This window comes from Python bivittatus, unplaced genomic scaffold, assembly GCF_059951505.1.
Source record: "Python bivittatus isolate LINGU-HERP-01145 unplaced genomic scaffold, Pbiv_v1 ctg000570_np1212, whole genome shotgun sequence".
NCBI classification, from domain to species: domain Eukaryota; kingdom Metazoa; phylum Chordata; class Lepidosauria; order Squamata; family Pythonidae; genus Python; species Python bivittatus.
The window spans coordinates 17,068,577-17,084,842 of NW_028277097.1; the positions used below are offsets into that span (position 1 = coordinate 17,068,577).

Consider the following 16,266-nt stretch of genomic DNA (forward strand, 5'->3'; position numbering starts at 1 on the left):
GTAGTTGTATTGACTTGACCCTGAACTCTACATTTCCTTTAATGCAAAAGATTTAACCCAAGATATTTCATCCTAACAATGCAGGAAGCAGCTGTTATGATTCTGAGACAAATCTTCGGTCCATTTAGGTTAGTTTTGTAGTTCTGGTTGTTAGATGGAAGTCTTTCCGGGTTCTGTGGGAGTGGCAGGAATCAAATTTGGTGTGATTTAATAATTCATTGTTGAATAATGGTTGCTGTAGAATACAGTCTTTGATTTATGTTGTGATATTCTTTGTATTAGGATACCTTGTTTTTATGGATTGGTTAGGTATTAGGAAGAGAAAACAAAACTAGGTAACCTTGGATGTGTGTCAAAAAACTTTGTATACCTCTATGTTAATTAGATACAGGGAACAGTATTTTGGCTTAGCCTAGAGATCCTAGTTTGCACAGAATAGCATGAGCATGTCTGAGATAAAACTGGGCTGTGGTTGCACTCGCAATGTAAGTGACCAAGATGTGTCAAAACCGACTAGCACCATTGTTCCCATTAGCTGAGAATGCTCCATGTGAGAAAAGTAACCTGTTCTACATGTTCTCTATTTTACTAAAAAAAAAAATTAGTTTCTGATTAACTGTCATTAAAATAATGATAGATTGGCAATCGTGGTATATGGAAGATTGCAACTGGGAATGTAAGAGGAGTAAATGATAGAGCATGAATTAGCAAATGAAATAAATGAAAATAGGTGAGTGTCTGTGAAACCAAGAAAAACGGAAGGGTGTCATAAAGCTCTCTAAAGGTGGTCTGTAGGGTGGTGTGAAATTGATGAATACATGCAGAGAAGTGAAGGTGTAGGTTTATCATGAATTAAAGAGCTAAAATGTATGTCAGAAATCTGCATTATGTCATCTCGTTGTTGCAGGTGCAGATGCTGGTAGGAATACACAGATCTGTGAGAGTTGTATATTAATAATGGGGAAAAAACAGAAATAAGAACTTGAGAAAAAGTAAGAAAAGAGAAATGAAAGTTGAACAACTGCAGGAATAGAAAGTACAAATTCTATATTAAAATGTATTAGAAGACATTAATCTCCCATCCTAACAGTGGAAAGTGGATGTAAGGAAAGAATGTGGAAGCTGCTTTGAACAGCATGAAAAGAATGTTAAAGAGCGCTACAGGAATGTATGATGCTAATGAGAAGTATGAAGAAGGATAATTGGTGGACCTGAGACTGAAGAAAAATTGCATATAAGAGTATGCTGGAAAAATGAGACAAATAGAAGAATATTATAGAAAGAATATTATAGAAAGAAAAAGAGTTTTGATTCTACTGCAGGCAAGCCAAACTTCTCCTTGTCCCCCTTCCCCACAAACCATTAAATATAAAAATAATTTCAACATCATAGAGCAGTCCAAATTGCCTGGTTAAATTAGAAGAACAACAGAGAAACGTAAGACACAACACAAATTCATATAAGCCGTCTCAGGATACTTGTTGCAATTGGTGTAAGGTTTAAACATATTTTGCTATTCTTTAAGCCAGAGTTTGTCAGGATGAAAGGCAAGAAATACATGTTTAAAACATAGTAGTGAAATAACATGGATAAGAAGAGGAAAATAAGGAAATCTTACTTTTGATTTTTAGCATATTTTCAAAATCAAATCAGAAATAGTTCCAGGAAGAGGAGGAAGAAATGCCATATAGCCACCTTTTCTTACTTATCCCTAAATGTATATATTTTCTTTCTCAAAAATAAATAGATGGCTTACATGTTTTGGTATATTTCCATTTTTTCCTCTCCAAAATATATCCCTCTTATAATAAATGCTTTGGGAAGTTGGGTGTTGACTGCTCACATACTGTTAGATTATTATCATTATCATCTGAATTTAATCCAGAGTTTAAAAGTAAAGAACCATTTTTTACCTTACAGCATAATATAGAATGAAATTAGGATGCTCTGAAAGATCCTCTAATTCTCTAAAACAGATTTTGATAGTGTGGAGAGAGGTAGAGATTTGTCCTCTCCAATTTTACTTGAGATCTTTCTTTAGGTGGAGATCTATTCATTTATATCATTTATATAACACATAACACCCATCTCACACAAGTGACTCTGGGCAGCTTACAAGATGAAAAACAAACAACCCCCCCCCCAAATATGACCCCCTGGCACCCAAGGATAAACAGTGAAGTAGCAGAGCTCATCTCTACCCTGATCCAAATGCCTGGGGGAACAGCCACGTCTTCAGTGCCTTGTGAAAGGGTAACAGGGTTGGGGGTGTCTGAATCTCCAGGCAGGGATCCTATTCCCCAGAGCAGACGCCACTACTGAGAAGGCATGACTCTGGAGTCCAACAAGACGACATTGTTTAATAGAAGGGACCTGGAGCATGCCCTCTCTACTAGATCTGGTGGGGCGGGCAAAAGTATTTTATGCCTCTGTAATGCCAATTCTCAGGAAGTGTTTAAGGAGAGATTCTGATGAATCTCCAAGGAAGGGAGATTGCAGACTTGTGGGGCAGCTTCCCCAAAGCTCTATCATTCATTTGCTTTTGCTGCTCATAGGGAGAATATTCTCGGCCTGGGATGGTAGTCCTGCAGCCCTCCAGGTGTTGGTGAACTACAAGCCTTGGTAGCCCAGATTAACAGGGTCTGTGATAAGGAATGCTGGAAGCTGTACTTTGGCAACATCTGGAGGGGCAGAAGAGTGGGTACATTTAGCCTTGAGAAGATTTAAGGAGGTAATATTGTGGTCTGTTTTATTTATTTTTGTGTTTATCAAATAGAATGTCACCTCAAGAACCTCTAGTCTGACATTCAAAGGGATGACTGCAGATTAACATTCCTGTTAATTTTGCCAGTTGTAGTCTCATCTAAACAAAGACTATTTTGCCACATAATGATCTATATTTTCTATAATGTAAATACGTAGTTATTGTTTCATGTAATATTTGAATGTGAAACAAAAGCAGTATAGTAATCAAAAGTAGTGTTTGGAGTTTTAACTCTTTGTTATAAAAAATGTGTCACTTCATTGGAACTTACATTTTACTGAATTACTGTCATTGTGGGGATTGTGTTGCTTGTTCTATGAAAAATTATATTTATTGAGAGGAATAAGGATAATGTACGTATGGGACACAATTTGAATAGAGTTTTAATCACATCACAGTGGTAATACAATCAGTGTTTCAATGACTAAATTGGATGAGTCAAAAGAAACTAAATAATGAGGGTTTTGTTGCCCATATGTGTTATGACATAGTGTTATGATGTAAATAACATTTATTTTAACTTTTTAACCTAGGGCTATCGGTTCAATCTGTTGTTGCCCTTCATTTCATGTATTCTTGATCTGTTGTTTCTTCTAGAATATGGTATCAAGTTTTCGGGTGTCTGAACTGCAAGTGTTGCTGGGTTTTGCTGGACGTAATAAAAGTGGGCGCAAACATGACCTCCTGATGAGGGCATTGCACTTGCTGAAGAGTGGCTGTAGCCCAGCAGTTCAGATCAAGATCCGGGAACTCTACAGGCGCCGGTATCCCAGGACAATAGAAGGCCTTTCTGACTTATCTGCTATAAAATCTTCAGTTTTCAACTTGGACAGTGGGTCTTCTCCGGTAGAACCTGATTTAGCTGTGCCCGGACTGCATCCAGTACCTTCAACTTCGGTCACTCCTCAGTCACCTTCTTCTCCTCTTGGTTCAGTGCTTCTTCAGGACACAAAGCCTCACTTTGAGATGCAGCAGCCATCACCTTCAGTTCCTCCAGTGCATCCTGATGTTCAATTGAAGAATCTCCCATTTTATGATGTGCTTGATGTTCTCATCAAACCTACCAGCTTAGGTAAAGTATGCTAAAATACAGTACATTGGATATGAAAATTTAGTCAGGACAAAAAATGAAGTGACTGAAATGAGATGCCATGCCAAACTGGTTTGGACTATTGTTTCCAGTCCAAACGAAGAATAGCTTAGTATTGTTTGATTGCTAATGTTCCATCTGATCAGCACTCCCGTCTTTAAGTGGAATAGCCTTTAAAGGGGGAGCTGTAGTTACAGCCAATATGCACATAATGTAAAAAATATACTTAAATATCATAGTATGTTTGAATTGTTCCCGTGTGTAACTTCTCTCAGTGCTGTAAATAAAGTAGCAAATGAAGCTGTACAATGTTCCCTTAGTCTGCATGTTATCTGAGCTTGTAACTGAGGAGAGTTGTTAGACTGGGATCAGAAAGGCAGTTCTTCCTTTGTACAGCTGTGGAAAACGGCCTGTGATTTTCAGCAGTCTGTGAGTCTAAGGTTTGCTCAGGAAAACCACAAGCTCCCCGGTCTACCATAGGCTCTTACCATTCAGCCATAGAATTGAAAGGGACTTTGGAGATCATCTAGTTCAACTGTCTTCTCTGTGCAAGATCTGTGCGAGATTCGATCCTTCAGCCTTTGTTTGAAGACCTCTATCAAAGGAGAACTTAGCATGTCATGAAGTTCTTCCTGATGTGTAGTTTGAACCTTCCTCTCTGTAGTTTTAACCCAGTGATTCTGGCGCTGGACCCAAGGACACTGGATAATAAGTCCACTCCCCCTTCTATGTGGCAGCCCTTCAGATACTTAAAGACTGCTATCAGATCTCTTCTCAGGCATCTCTTCTGCTAAGTGTACCCAGATCTTTTAACTTTTAACTTTTTAACTTTTAACTTTTCCTCATAGGGCTTGGTTTCCATACCCTTCAGCATCTTGCTTGAATTTGTCATAATTCTTTTTGAACTGTGTTGCCCAGAACCAGACACAGTACTTTGGGTAGATGGAGTGGAACAATTATTTCCCGTAATCTGGACTTTGTGCTCTTGTTAATACACCTCAAGATAGCATTGCCTTTTTAGCAACTACAGCATAATGCTAGTTTATGTTTAACTTGTAGTTGACAAGGACATCCTTGTCATCCTCTAAGCATCCCCTCAATTCCTTCATTTAGATAATTGCCCTTTATTTAATACTTCTCTCCCAGTTGAAGTGGAGCCATTAACAATGGACTTTTTGGGTATGGTCATTTAGCCAACGGTTAAGTCCATTCAACGCTAGTATCATCTAACCCATATTTTAATTAAGAATGTCATTAGGCATTCTGTCAAAGGCTTTGTTGAGGCCATATGTTTATGGCTGTCCCCTGATCTACCAAGCTTCTTTTTTTTCCTAAGATGAAGACCTTATACATCATAAAGTACTAGTAAACCAACAAAGGTATATAATGTGGCATCCTTCTCAAAATGCTCCCTTGTAGCTTGAAATACCTGGACATATTTATTTGTCTGTGTGCATTAACCATTATAAGCATAACAGACCTTTTTCATTCTGTAGTTTATTAAACTAGTAATTCTGTCAAAGAAGATGAAGCTAGTCTGGCAAAATTTGTTGTGATAATTCCCATGCTGGATTTTAATTGTAGTCTGCCTATCCAAGTGCTCACAAACATCCTGAATCTTCCCCAGGATAGACGTCAGGCTGCCATGTCTGTAGTTTCCTGGGACCTCTCCTTCTCCTTTTTGAAGATGCAGACAACATTTGCTTTTTTCTACTCTTCTGCAGCCTCATCAGTCCTCTAAGAGTTCTCAGAGATTACAAGAGTGATTTTTTAAAAAAATTAAATGTTGTTTATTAATAGTGAAATGCAAACAGCTACAGCACCACCAGCAAAAAAGAGGTAGTGATTATACACTGAAGAAATAAACGTGATTAGTAATTAAAATAAACTAAAAGAGACGAAGAAAGAAAACTAACAGAAAAAGAGATCCATATAATAATTACAAATAATAAGGTAAATTTAATTCAAACTTATTGTTAAAGCTTATTAAATCTGGACCATACAGAAACATATTGCATCTCATTTTTAGAACAAGGAGACTTTTAAAAAATCAATAACAAATTCATATCCTAGATCCTTTCCTGAAAATCAGGAGAGTAAGTTTCTCAGGAGTGTAAAATTATCCTCTTTGCTTTGCCCCAGGCTTCATAAAAGCCAGCCCTCAGAGCCATTACCTAGCCCAAAGTTATGGATCTGGCCTACCACCTTCCTTACCTACAGTACTTTTTTGTAACATGCCAGATACTGTTTACTTTGGAGACCTGCTGTAGATAAGGGAATGGCCCAGCGTGAGATATTTATACATGCGCGCACGCAGACACACACATACACACACACTGGATTTTGAAGGACTGGTGAGAGCTTACTGGATGCCACCAGAACCACAACACTTGCCAAGGCGTGAGCTCCTTTTTCAGGGCAAACCTATTTCAAGGCACCCTGCCCTTCACAAAGAAAAGAGAAGTCTCCCAAGGAGCTCCCACCAGCTTCTCTTGAGTACACCTCGTGGCACTCATGTCTGCTATTCCAAATCATGGACCTGAACCTGATATTCCTTTGATCAGCTGAGGGCAACAGAGGCCATTGTCCATCCTTTCAGAACAGCTGTTCACATGAAATGCTTCAGCCTTCAAAGTTCTTATTTGAATACGTCCTATAGTACCAAGATCTGCAGCCACAGCAGCTCTCCCCAGCCCCATGCCCTAGGTTTCAGTGCCCACTGCAGCAGCCTCCTTGTGGCCTAGCCCAGGTATGGGCCTGATCTCCAGTGCTATCCATTTTCAGAGCCAGTTGATACCAAGACTGGTGGTGCCATCATCTCTGGCAATTCCTTCAATATTCTGGGATGTAATCCATCAGGACCTGGAGATTTTAATTTCATTTGATAATCCTCTCTTCCTCTCTCTTTGTCTGCTTTAAGCTGTAATTCCCTCATTCCCCAGTGGCATATCCATGATCAGCTAGGCTCCAGTTTCACTTCTGAGAGAAGACAGATGCAAAACAGGAATTAAGAAGTTCTTTTTTGTCGTCATGTCCACTTTCTCCTTGCAACAGACCCACCCTCTTGGCTTTTTAAATTTTTAAATTTTTAAATATTTATTTATTTATTTATTTATTTATTGTTGTTGTTGTTGTTGTTGTTGTTGGCGTTTTTCACAAGCCTAAGCTCATTCTACAGTTCCTACAGTTTTTGCAGACTACCATGTATTCTTTTGTTACATTCTCATCTGTCTACCTCCTATAACGATCCTTTTTCTCTTCAGCATTTTTGAAAGCTCTGCATGTGTATCCCTACTAGAAATCTAAACATAGATTTCTACCATTTTTCCTTCTTGACAGGATTATTTGCATCTTCATTACCATAGAATTTCCCTCTTCCCAGACACTTTTCTCCTTAAGGATTTGAAGCCAGTGGATCTGCGCTGTCATCCCTCGGAGTTGATTAGAATGTGCTCTTCTGAAATCTAGTTTGCAGGTCTTTCTCCGTTTCTCCTCTGGATATCACAGATGCATTAGTAACATTCATACAGCCTTTTTCTTTCCTATGTTTTGGCTCCCAGCTCTGATTTTCTTCCCAGCATGTTATAACTTTCTTCTTCCTAAGCTTTGCTTCATCTTTCCCACATCTCTTCTTTCACTTAACTTGCTCACTCCACTTCTTCCTTGTCCTGCTGTCAGCTGCCTTGCTTCACTTTTCATCATCTGATCCTGGGGAGGAAATGGTGGAAACAGCAAAGCCTTCAATCCAGAGTTGAAGGAATATAAATGATCAGAGAAATTGAGGAAATGCATATGCACTCTAGAAATTAATTTTGGAATTAGTATAGCTCTGAATGTGCTGATTATATTGTTGGAAAACAAGTGTTTATTAGATATGTCATTAAAAGTCTTTAGTAGATACATGGAATTCTGTATGTGGACTTGTTTAAGTATTCCTTATCAGTATAGTTTCTTAGCCATCTGTAAGCAGGGAACACTTTTCTTAGTTAATACTGCTTGCAAGTTATCAATTCCTCAAGTGCAAATCTGTCCTATGTTATGATTACTATAAAGTTGTGAACTTATCAGGTTACTGAAGAATGCAAAATACAATGGTTTTGAGAAAGGATAGAACCATATGAGCTTTTAGAGCTTTCTCAATGCAGATTTGATATTTATATGTTGAAGCTTTATTGTGCACTGATAGTTCCTTGTAAGGTTCCATGTGTTTTTGTATCAGTCAGAAGAGATCCTGCCTTTCCTGTATTTAGCTCAAAGATCTTTTCTCTATATCTCTTTAGTACAGAGCAGTATTCAGAGATTCCAGGAGAAGTTCTTTATTTTTGCTTTAACACCTCAACAAGTCAGAGAAATCTGCATTTCCAGGTAATAGCAGAAAGCTTGGGCTGAATTTCCTTGTGTGTAATTTCATATGGTGAAAAACTTTGAGGGAAACTACTTTAGACATTTTATCTCCCAATACTTGCTGGGTATTTGGCATTGTGTGAGTTCTCTCAAAGCAAAATTGTTCTTTCTTTATGTTTAATTATCTTGTAGTGAGTTGCCCCACCTCCCATGTCTGCAATTATACATTTCAAACTTTTATTACAAAAACAAAGCTTTTAAAACTAATTATGGCTGTATATGCTTTCAGAATAATTCAGAGCTAACTCATACATTTTTGCTATTAATTCAAGCTGTTTTTCACAGTTTGAGTGAGCTTGAAAAATATTGTGGCTCCTTTAAGAAACTCATTCATGAAGGCTGATGCAATTTTTAAAGGAGCTGCAGCGTTGTTTAATAGCAGAAAGGGGTTGGTCTCACATGAGGTCCAGCCCCCTTTTTTTCTGAATTATATTCAAAGTGTGCATAGCCCTAAAACTAACCTGATAAGATTTGTCAAAAGTAAAGTGAGTAAAAATGTGCTAAAATTGATATAGTTAACATTTTGTACTTCAGATTTTGAACAGGTACATCATATCTGAAATTTGGTTAGAACTCTTTTAACTGGTTTGGTGAAGTTCTGGGCTGTTCTTCAAATGTTACTGAGGAATTCCTGCCCCTTTGAAACCCATGGCAGTAACTATTTGATCCACGCATGCTATGTTTCTTTCTGAAGCTAGAAATTAGCCACTGTTTACAGAGGAATCTAGCGGATTTTTATACACAATGCCTATTCTTTAATTGTAGAATATTTATTACAAGAACTCAAACTATAGCATAATTGGATTAGTAGGACATTTAGTATTTTGTTGTTCTGCAGGATACCTGGAACGTCATCATTTCTGTCACAGAGACAAAAATGTACACATGATTACCTGCATATACTGTTTGTTAGAGATTTATACTTAAAGAGGTGATATGTACAGATTGAAATAAAATCATAATTAACCATTAATTTATACCAATTCTCATACAACTCATGTTCAAGAAAACAGACTTTGGTACATTGAAAAAAGTGAACAGTATCAACACAGCAAAGCTGAAATCTAGGAACAGTTATTTACCAAAAAACTTTCTGGTCTTTCATCATGGTTTCAGAGATTCACACTGAAAAAAATGTGTGCCTGTGCATACCTTTGGTGAAACCTTTTAAGCTGAATGTTTTAACAGGAATCATCCCCAGAATATTCCCTGTACACTGTTCTAAGACATTTCCCTTGACTACCAAATTAGCTTTTTCTTGTTTTAAATTGTATTTGTTCCCCTCTGTCAGCTAAGGTTTATTCTTTCATTTTACATTTTTATTTATCCTCATTGAAGTTTCTTGCTTTAGCCAGTGGGCATTTTTACCCCTCCCAATGGTGTTTATGGCCTTGAATTTCTGTAAATGTGTAACATGTGGCAGTAAAGTTCATCCTGCATATAGGCATCCGTTCTGTTTGAATGATTCAGAAAGAGGCATGTTGCTTATTAGGGCTTGACAACAAGGGAAGAATTCAACTCTATGTTCCTGTCCTAAATGGGGGGAAGAGACTTATTGTAGTTGTTTGATCCAATTGAGAACATTACTCCGGAAACAAGCATTCGAAATAGCAGATACTGCCAAGCCTTCTCGTACTACTGCATTAACCACAGTGAATACTGGTTTGGATAAGAGACCCCCATACCCTTCAGGGTAATTTTTGGAATTTAATTTGCTTTGAAGACTGTGGTATAATTTTGATACCAAGGCTGTATTTTAGACCCAGTTTGGGCCACAAGAAAGGACTTAACTGCCAATTTGTAGCAGATAACTTCATACTAAGCCAAGCAGTCCTAATAAATTGAAAAAGCATTTTGCTTCAGTTTCAATAGACCTAATCAAAAAAGAATGAAGGGATAATTATCACTGTCATTGAATACTTTGATTGGTTGATTATGTGCCATCAAGTTGGTGTTGACTCTTAGCAACTGCTAAAATAGATCTTCATGATGAACTGTCCCTAACAACCTGGTCCTTTAGGCCTTCCAACAGTGTACACTTTGGAGTCCTTGGTGCTCTCTGGGCTAAATTGTTTTCTTGCAGACGTTTCATTACCCAACTAGGTAACATCGTCAGTGAGTGTGGGGTTTGCTCCCTGTTTGTATATAATAGCTTGCCTTGTCAGTATTGAGGGGGGTGTGGTAATTCCTTGATTAGGGTATTGTTTTCTGCTTGATTGTTTGTCTTGTGTTAATCCCTGCTTATCTGGGTGTAGGCTGCTGGAGAGATGTGTTCTGGTCTTTTTGTTTCCTCCTTAGCTTTTTTATTGTCTCTTTTGAATGGTGTGTAAATGTGTATCTCTATGTGTCTATTGATGGCTGATTTGTCTGAATGCCAAGCTTCTAGAAATTCCCTTTTTGGATTTAACTTGGTCTAGGTCACTCACTGTTTCCCAGTTGAAACTATGATTGGATCTGTCCATGTGTTATAAAATTAAAGAATTTTCATAGTGTCTTTTGACTGCTAGTTGGTAATCATGGATGCGCTCTGCTGGTCTTCTGCCTTGCTGTCCTACATAGTGGCTGTTACAGTCCTTATGCTGTATGTTGTAGATGATTCCTGTGTTTTCTTCTTGGGCTACTGGGTTTTTTGATTTACTTAAGATGTTTTGGAGTGCTTTAGTTGGTTTGTGTGCTATGATGATGCTGTGTAGTTGTAATAGTCTGTTGGTTGTTTCTGAGATGCTTTTCCTGTATGGCAGTGTTATCCTTTTCATAGCTTGTGTTGGTTGTGCTGTAGTGAGTTGAGTGGTCAGGCACTTTTTGATGAAGTTGCGTAGGTATCCATTTTGTCGGAAGATGCTGTATGGGTGGTCCTTTTTCTGCTGCAGTGCATACTCATTCTGGGTTGCTGCAATGTAACAAAAAAACTAGAACACATCCTCTCCAGCAGCCGACACCCAGATAAGCAGGGATTAACACCAGACAAACAATCAAGCAGAAAACAATATCCTAATCGAGGAACTACCAAGGAGAAAACCACACTCCCATCAACACTGGCAAGGCAAGCTACTGTATATAAACAGGGAGCAAACCCCACACTCACTAGCACTGATGATGCTACCTAGTCAGGTAATGAAATGTCTGCAAGCAAATAACCTAGCTCAGAGAGCTCCAAGGACTCCACAGTTCAACCCTGAACTACATATATTCTCTTCTATTGGAGTGTATCATTTGCCATTATAGTTGGTGTTCTTTACTTTCCTTCCACCTTTCCCAATATTAAAGTCTTCTCCAGAGAGTTATGTCTTTGCATAATGTGTCCAAAGTAGGATAATTTGAGCCTGGTCATTTGTGCCTTTAGTGAGAACCCTGGGTTAATTTGTTTGATGATCCATTTGTTTGTTTTCTTGGCTGTCCATGGTATTGTCAATACTGTTCTATCCTGCCTTTTCAAAGTCCAACTTTCACTTCCATAGAGTGTCACCAGGAATACCATTACCTGGACTGTTCTGGTCTTTGTAAGTATAGACCCATCATGGCATTTGAATAGCATTTCCAAGGCCTTCATGGCTGCTCTACCAAGTGCTAGTCTGCAGCATATTTCTTGACTGTTCCTTTACTGTTAATGGTTGATCCTAAAAGGCAGAAGCGGTCTATTACTTCAGTGTCTTCATTGTCAATTCTAAGGCTGGTTGTTGTATCTAGTGTCATTAGTTTAGCCTTCTTTATATTTAATTTTGGACCCATTTTTTTCACTGTGTTCCTTGACTATTATTATTAAGCTTGAAGATCCTCTGCATTTTTGGCTATCAGAGTAGTGTCATCAGCATAGTACAGGCTATCGATGCGTCTTCCTCCAATTTTAAAACCTCACTCCTCTTCCTGTCCAGCTTCCCTTAATATATATTCAGCATACGGGTTGAATCATTAAGGGGAGAGTATACAGCCTTGCGCTGAATATTAGGGCATTGACATTTGGCCTCTTCTACTTATAGAAAGGATGCAAAACATCTGGATGGACTTATGCACCTCATCTCACTCAGTTAAGCAAATCACTTCTGTATCTAATTCTCCATCATGAATTATTGGCTTCACGTGCAGATCGGGTATATGAGCCATCAGCTGTGCTAGGTTGCTCTTTGGACATTTTTCTCCAAATTTAGAATTGACCTCTTATTTGGTCCCAGATACTTTAGTTGAGCATAAAGTTCCTCTGTCACCATCAGAATAGATACTTCAAGTGATTCAGACCTTCTATCTGCAGTTCAGGCAGGCAATGCAAACAATAAAGGATCAGTCTTTGATGTTCATTCAAATGCAACTCTTCTGATGGCAGTTATCAGCATTGATAAAGATCTCTTGTGACTCATAGGCCCAGCCACCATCTGTATCTAAAAGAACAGAAAATATCAAGTTGGGAAAGATGACTATACTATGTTCTTTAAACATTAGCCTCTAAATTTAATTATTGTGGAGGCCGCTCAGTCGCTACAAAGCAACAACACATTCATTTTGCCTTCACAGATAAAAAAGGCAGGAAATTGGATTAGGAAGGAAGGTATACTCAGTGGTAATCATGCTTTTCTGTATGACGTGCTACCAGGTGTGCCTCTCCAGGTACCTCCTGTTTCTGGGGAAGAAGGTGACTGTATTTTTTTCCCAGTTGGCCAAAGGTAAGAGCAAATGGCACGGGTTTTCTATAGCCAAGGGTCTCAAGTTCTTGGACAACAGATCAGCGCTGCGCGGCATGCAGAAGAATAGGAAGTGACAGTTGCATTCATAGCTCTGCATTGCCACTTCTGGTTGCACACCTCTGGACTTCCCTTTTAATTTAGAGCCAGAATTGAAGGCCTTCTTCTATTTAAAGGGTTTTTTTGTTTTTATCTGCGCTTAGTCATCACAGTTTCTTTAATTTGAAAGCCAAAACTATTCTGGATAGGATGCAGTAACTTTTGAGTTACTACACGCAATAGCATCTTGATAACTTGCAGTATTTTCCTTGGTACTCTTGAAGCAGGGAAGCAGTTTCCCAGGAAGCAGGAAAACTTCATCTAGCCATTTGCTACCAGACAACAATACTGATTATTTCAAATCATACAATCTGAAACATATCAGAAACACTCCTGGCATTCTAGGCATTATTCTTGACTCCGGGAATCTATGATTCTGCTTTAAGTCACAGGCCTGATTGTTATTGTATGCTGAGAGGACTTTACCATGGATTTCAGCTGTCCCACCATTCAGTGGGTACTGATGGACGGTCCTAGCTACCCCCTCTTTTGAAAAACTCTGACATTGCTGCAGAAAGAAGCAGTAAAGCCTGACCCCTAAGTCTTATATTACAGGGACTTCTATTCCATATATTTCAGTTTTCTAAAAAGACATGGTGATATGCGTTCTATCCTTAATTTACAAAGTGTAAATCTATATCCATACCACATGGTTCAAAGTAACTACTCTTGAGTTCTATCCTGCTACTTTTAAGGAGATGAGATTGAGTAAACCTTAATGTTTATTTTCACAAAGCGTAGTTCCAAGGGACTGTCAGCTTCTTTGGTTCATGTGAGGGATCTTTCACTTTTAGTTCTGGGTGCGCACCTTTAGCCTAGCAACAGGTCATTATTAAATACATGGCCCTGTTATTTGTACATATCCATGCCCAAGGAACTGTTATATTCCTCTATAATTCTTCAATCCCTTTTCTTTACAACCCCTTTTCAATCAGGACCATATTAACAATACTTTACAGCCCATTTCTGATTTGGAACTACAGATTAGAGCTGCATCTTGCTTCAACCTGAACACTAAAGCTGTGAGCTCAATATGTGAATCCTTTCCTCTGGTAGACTGGGCTGTGGCATTCGCTACTTTAGCACAGTCTGTTCTTGACGCTCTCAAGTGTTCCAAGTCATAGCATCCTATTCTACCATCATAGCTTCCCCTTTTGCTGATTTAGACATACATAGCCCTTTCAGGCCTGGTACCTCAAACATGTGCCTCATCTGTGGAGACATACTGATACTCATTGTTGCAGGGTTTGTATATTCCCACACTGGTTAAGAGATATGGACAGTCTTCCAGTCTTCTGGCCATTGTGTCCTTTACCCCATTAGACCTCACAGTTACACTGTCACTTCCTTGGGAAGATGGAGAATGCCCTACCAAGAACTACAGTTCAAGATCTATACTATTGGATGATCATAACCACCACATCAAGACTCTCAAATGAAGGTGTTTTTTTTTTTTCATCCTTTAGGACCCTGATTCAAGAGATTTTCTTTTGACATTCTCTCAAAAGTTCTGACAACGATGCATCCAAAGAAAAATCACTCCAATCAGGCCATCAAAGCTCTTGAGCCAACTATTTGAGTGGGCGTAATACTTTTAGTGGCAAATGGGATTGCACAAAGCAGACATTAGCAATCTGTTTCAAGAGTGTTGACATCTCCAATGAATATTGTTGCCACAGCAGTCAACACTCAATGCAAGATTGTTCATCAGGGATGAGTTGTAGTTCTATTCTCCTGGCCCTGATCAGGCATTTCCAGCATTCCTTCCAGTCTAAGGTAATACTCAGGATACAAAAAATACAGCCAAATTCCTTCATTATACCATGGTGGCTGAGACAATCATGCTTTGTCTCTCTGTTCATCTAGTAGGAGAAAACTTCCAAACACTATCAAGCCATCCAACCCTTCCCATTGTCGGTGGGAAGGTCCGTCAACAAACCTCCATGTTCTCTAACAACACAGAACGTAAGATCAAAGCCAAGCCCATAAGTTATCAAGGACATCTTGGATATGTTTAGGAAGCACTTCAGTAGTAGTGCTATCTGGAGAAATGTTGAGTCTTTGGACTTTTCTTCAAATGTTGTCTTTTTTGACTGAATTTATTTTCACAGGTCTTGTAGGTTTGTTAGTACTGTATAGCTGTCGTCTATAACTGTGTATCAAGGACTCATTCAAGATAGCCCTCTTTTCTCAGGTCTAATGTTTTCTAAAGCTTGTACTTTAACCTGTATCTTCCAGGAACAACCCTAGTCCCTGCCTGGAGTTTATCTTCAATTTTATCTGCATTAATGAATGAACTCTTAATGCTTCTGGCTCTTGTGCTGTTTGTTTATTGTCATGGAAAGGAGAGAAAAAAAACAGTTTTAGTTGCTTTCACTTCAGCCCACATGCCTAGCAAGCTATGTTCTCTGAGAATAAAGTCCTTTTATGACATGACCTTCTATAATGTTATTTTAAATCAGATTTTAAATTTCTTCCTGGGATAATTTCCACGGAACTTGTCCTCCCTACATTTTATCATACCCAATCAAAAATATACCCAATTAGATTGGCTAGATCATTTAGTCTTATTTAATTAGACAAGCATATTTTGGTATCTTATTGATGGACCAAATAAAGGAAAAGTTGCAAGCTCTCAACATTTTGTAGATTGGTGGTATCAGCTATACAGTGTACCAAAGTGCCTAGTCCCAGCGTGTATTTAGATCCACACCACGAAGGCATTAGTAATGTCTGCCACATTATTAAGAAAGCATATGCTCCTAGGTCTCCATGCAGTTGCAACACAGTCCTTGTATTTGACTTTCAGTAAACACTGTTGTTGAGATGTTTAAAACGCGCTTCATTTGGAAAAGGAGTCCTATCTTTGCTCGTCTATTAACACCAGCTCTCCAGCAAATATTCCTAGTTATTTCTGGGAGAGAATTTCTCTTCTCCCATTGATGTGAACAGTGGAAACCATGATCAAAACCAGGTTATTTACTTGGAACTGAGATGCTTTGAGTGGTCATTTGTGCACATCTATAACCCATCTTCCTTCCCTACTTGGTGGAACTGACTGTTTCAATTTCAGTGTACTGAAGAGGATGAGCAGAAGCCTTTACAGAAGGTGAAGCTACCACCAAAATGCAAGTCTAGATTCTCATCAATGGGACTACGCAGGTGACCACTCAGAAGCCTCAGGTGTAGGTCAATATTGAGTTCTGTAAGGTTAACATTGTCCCATCTTAGATCAA

The 16,266-nt window shown here is 38.6% G+C and overlaps 1 protein-coding gene across 4 annotated transcripts in view; it reads left to right on the top strand.

Annotated features, from left to right (window-relative positions):
- The window catches only part of PIAS2 (protein inhibitor of activated STAT 2), a 37,838-nt gene that overhangs the window by 6,652 nt on the left and 14,920 nt on the right, over positions 1-16,266 (top strand). For all 4 annotated transcript variants that reach the window (XM_088152873.1, XM_088152872.1, XM_088152874.1 and 1 more), the window contains exons 2-3: positions 3,362-3,836; positions 8,135-8,219. In XM_088152873.1, coding sequence (XP_088008999.1) covers positions 3,362-3,836; positions 8,135-8,219 — 560 coding nt within the window. The remainder of the gene's footprint in view (positions 1-3,361; positions 3,837-8,134; positions 8,220-16,266) is intronic.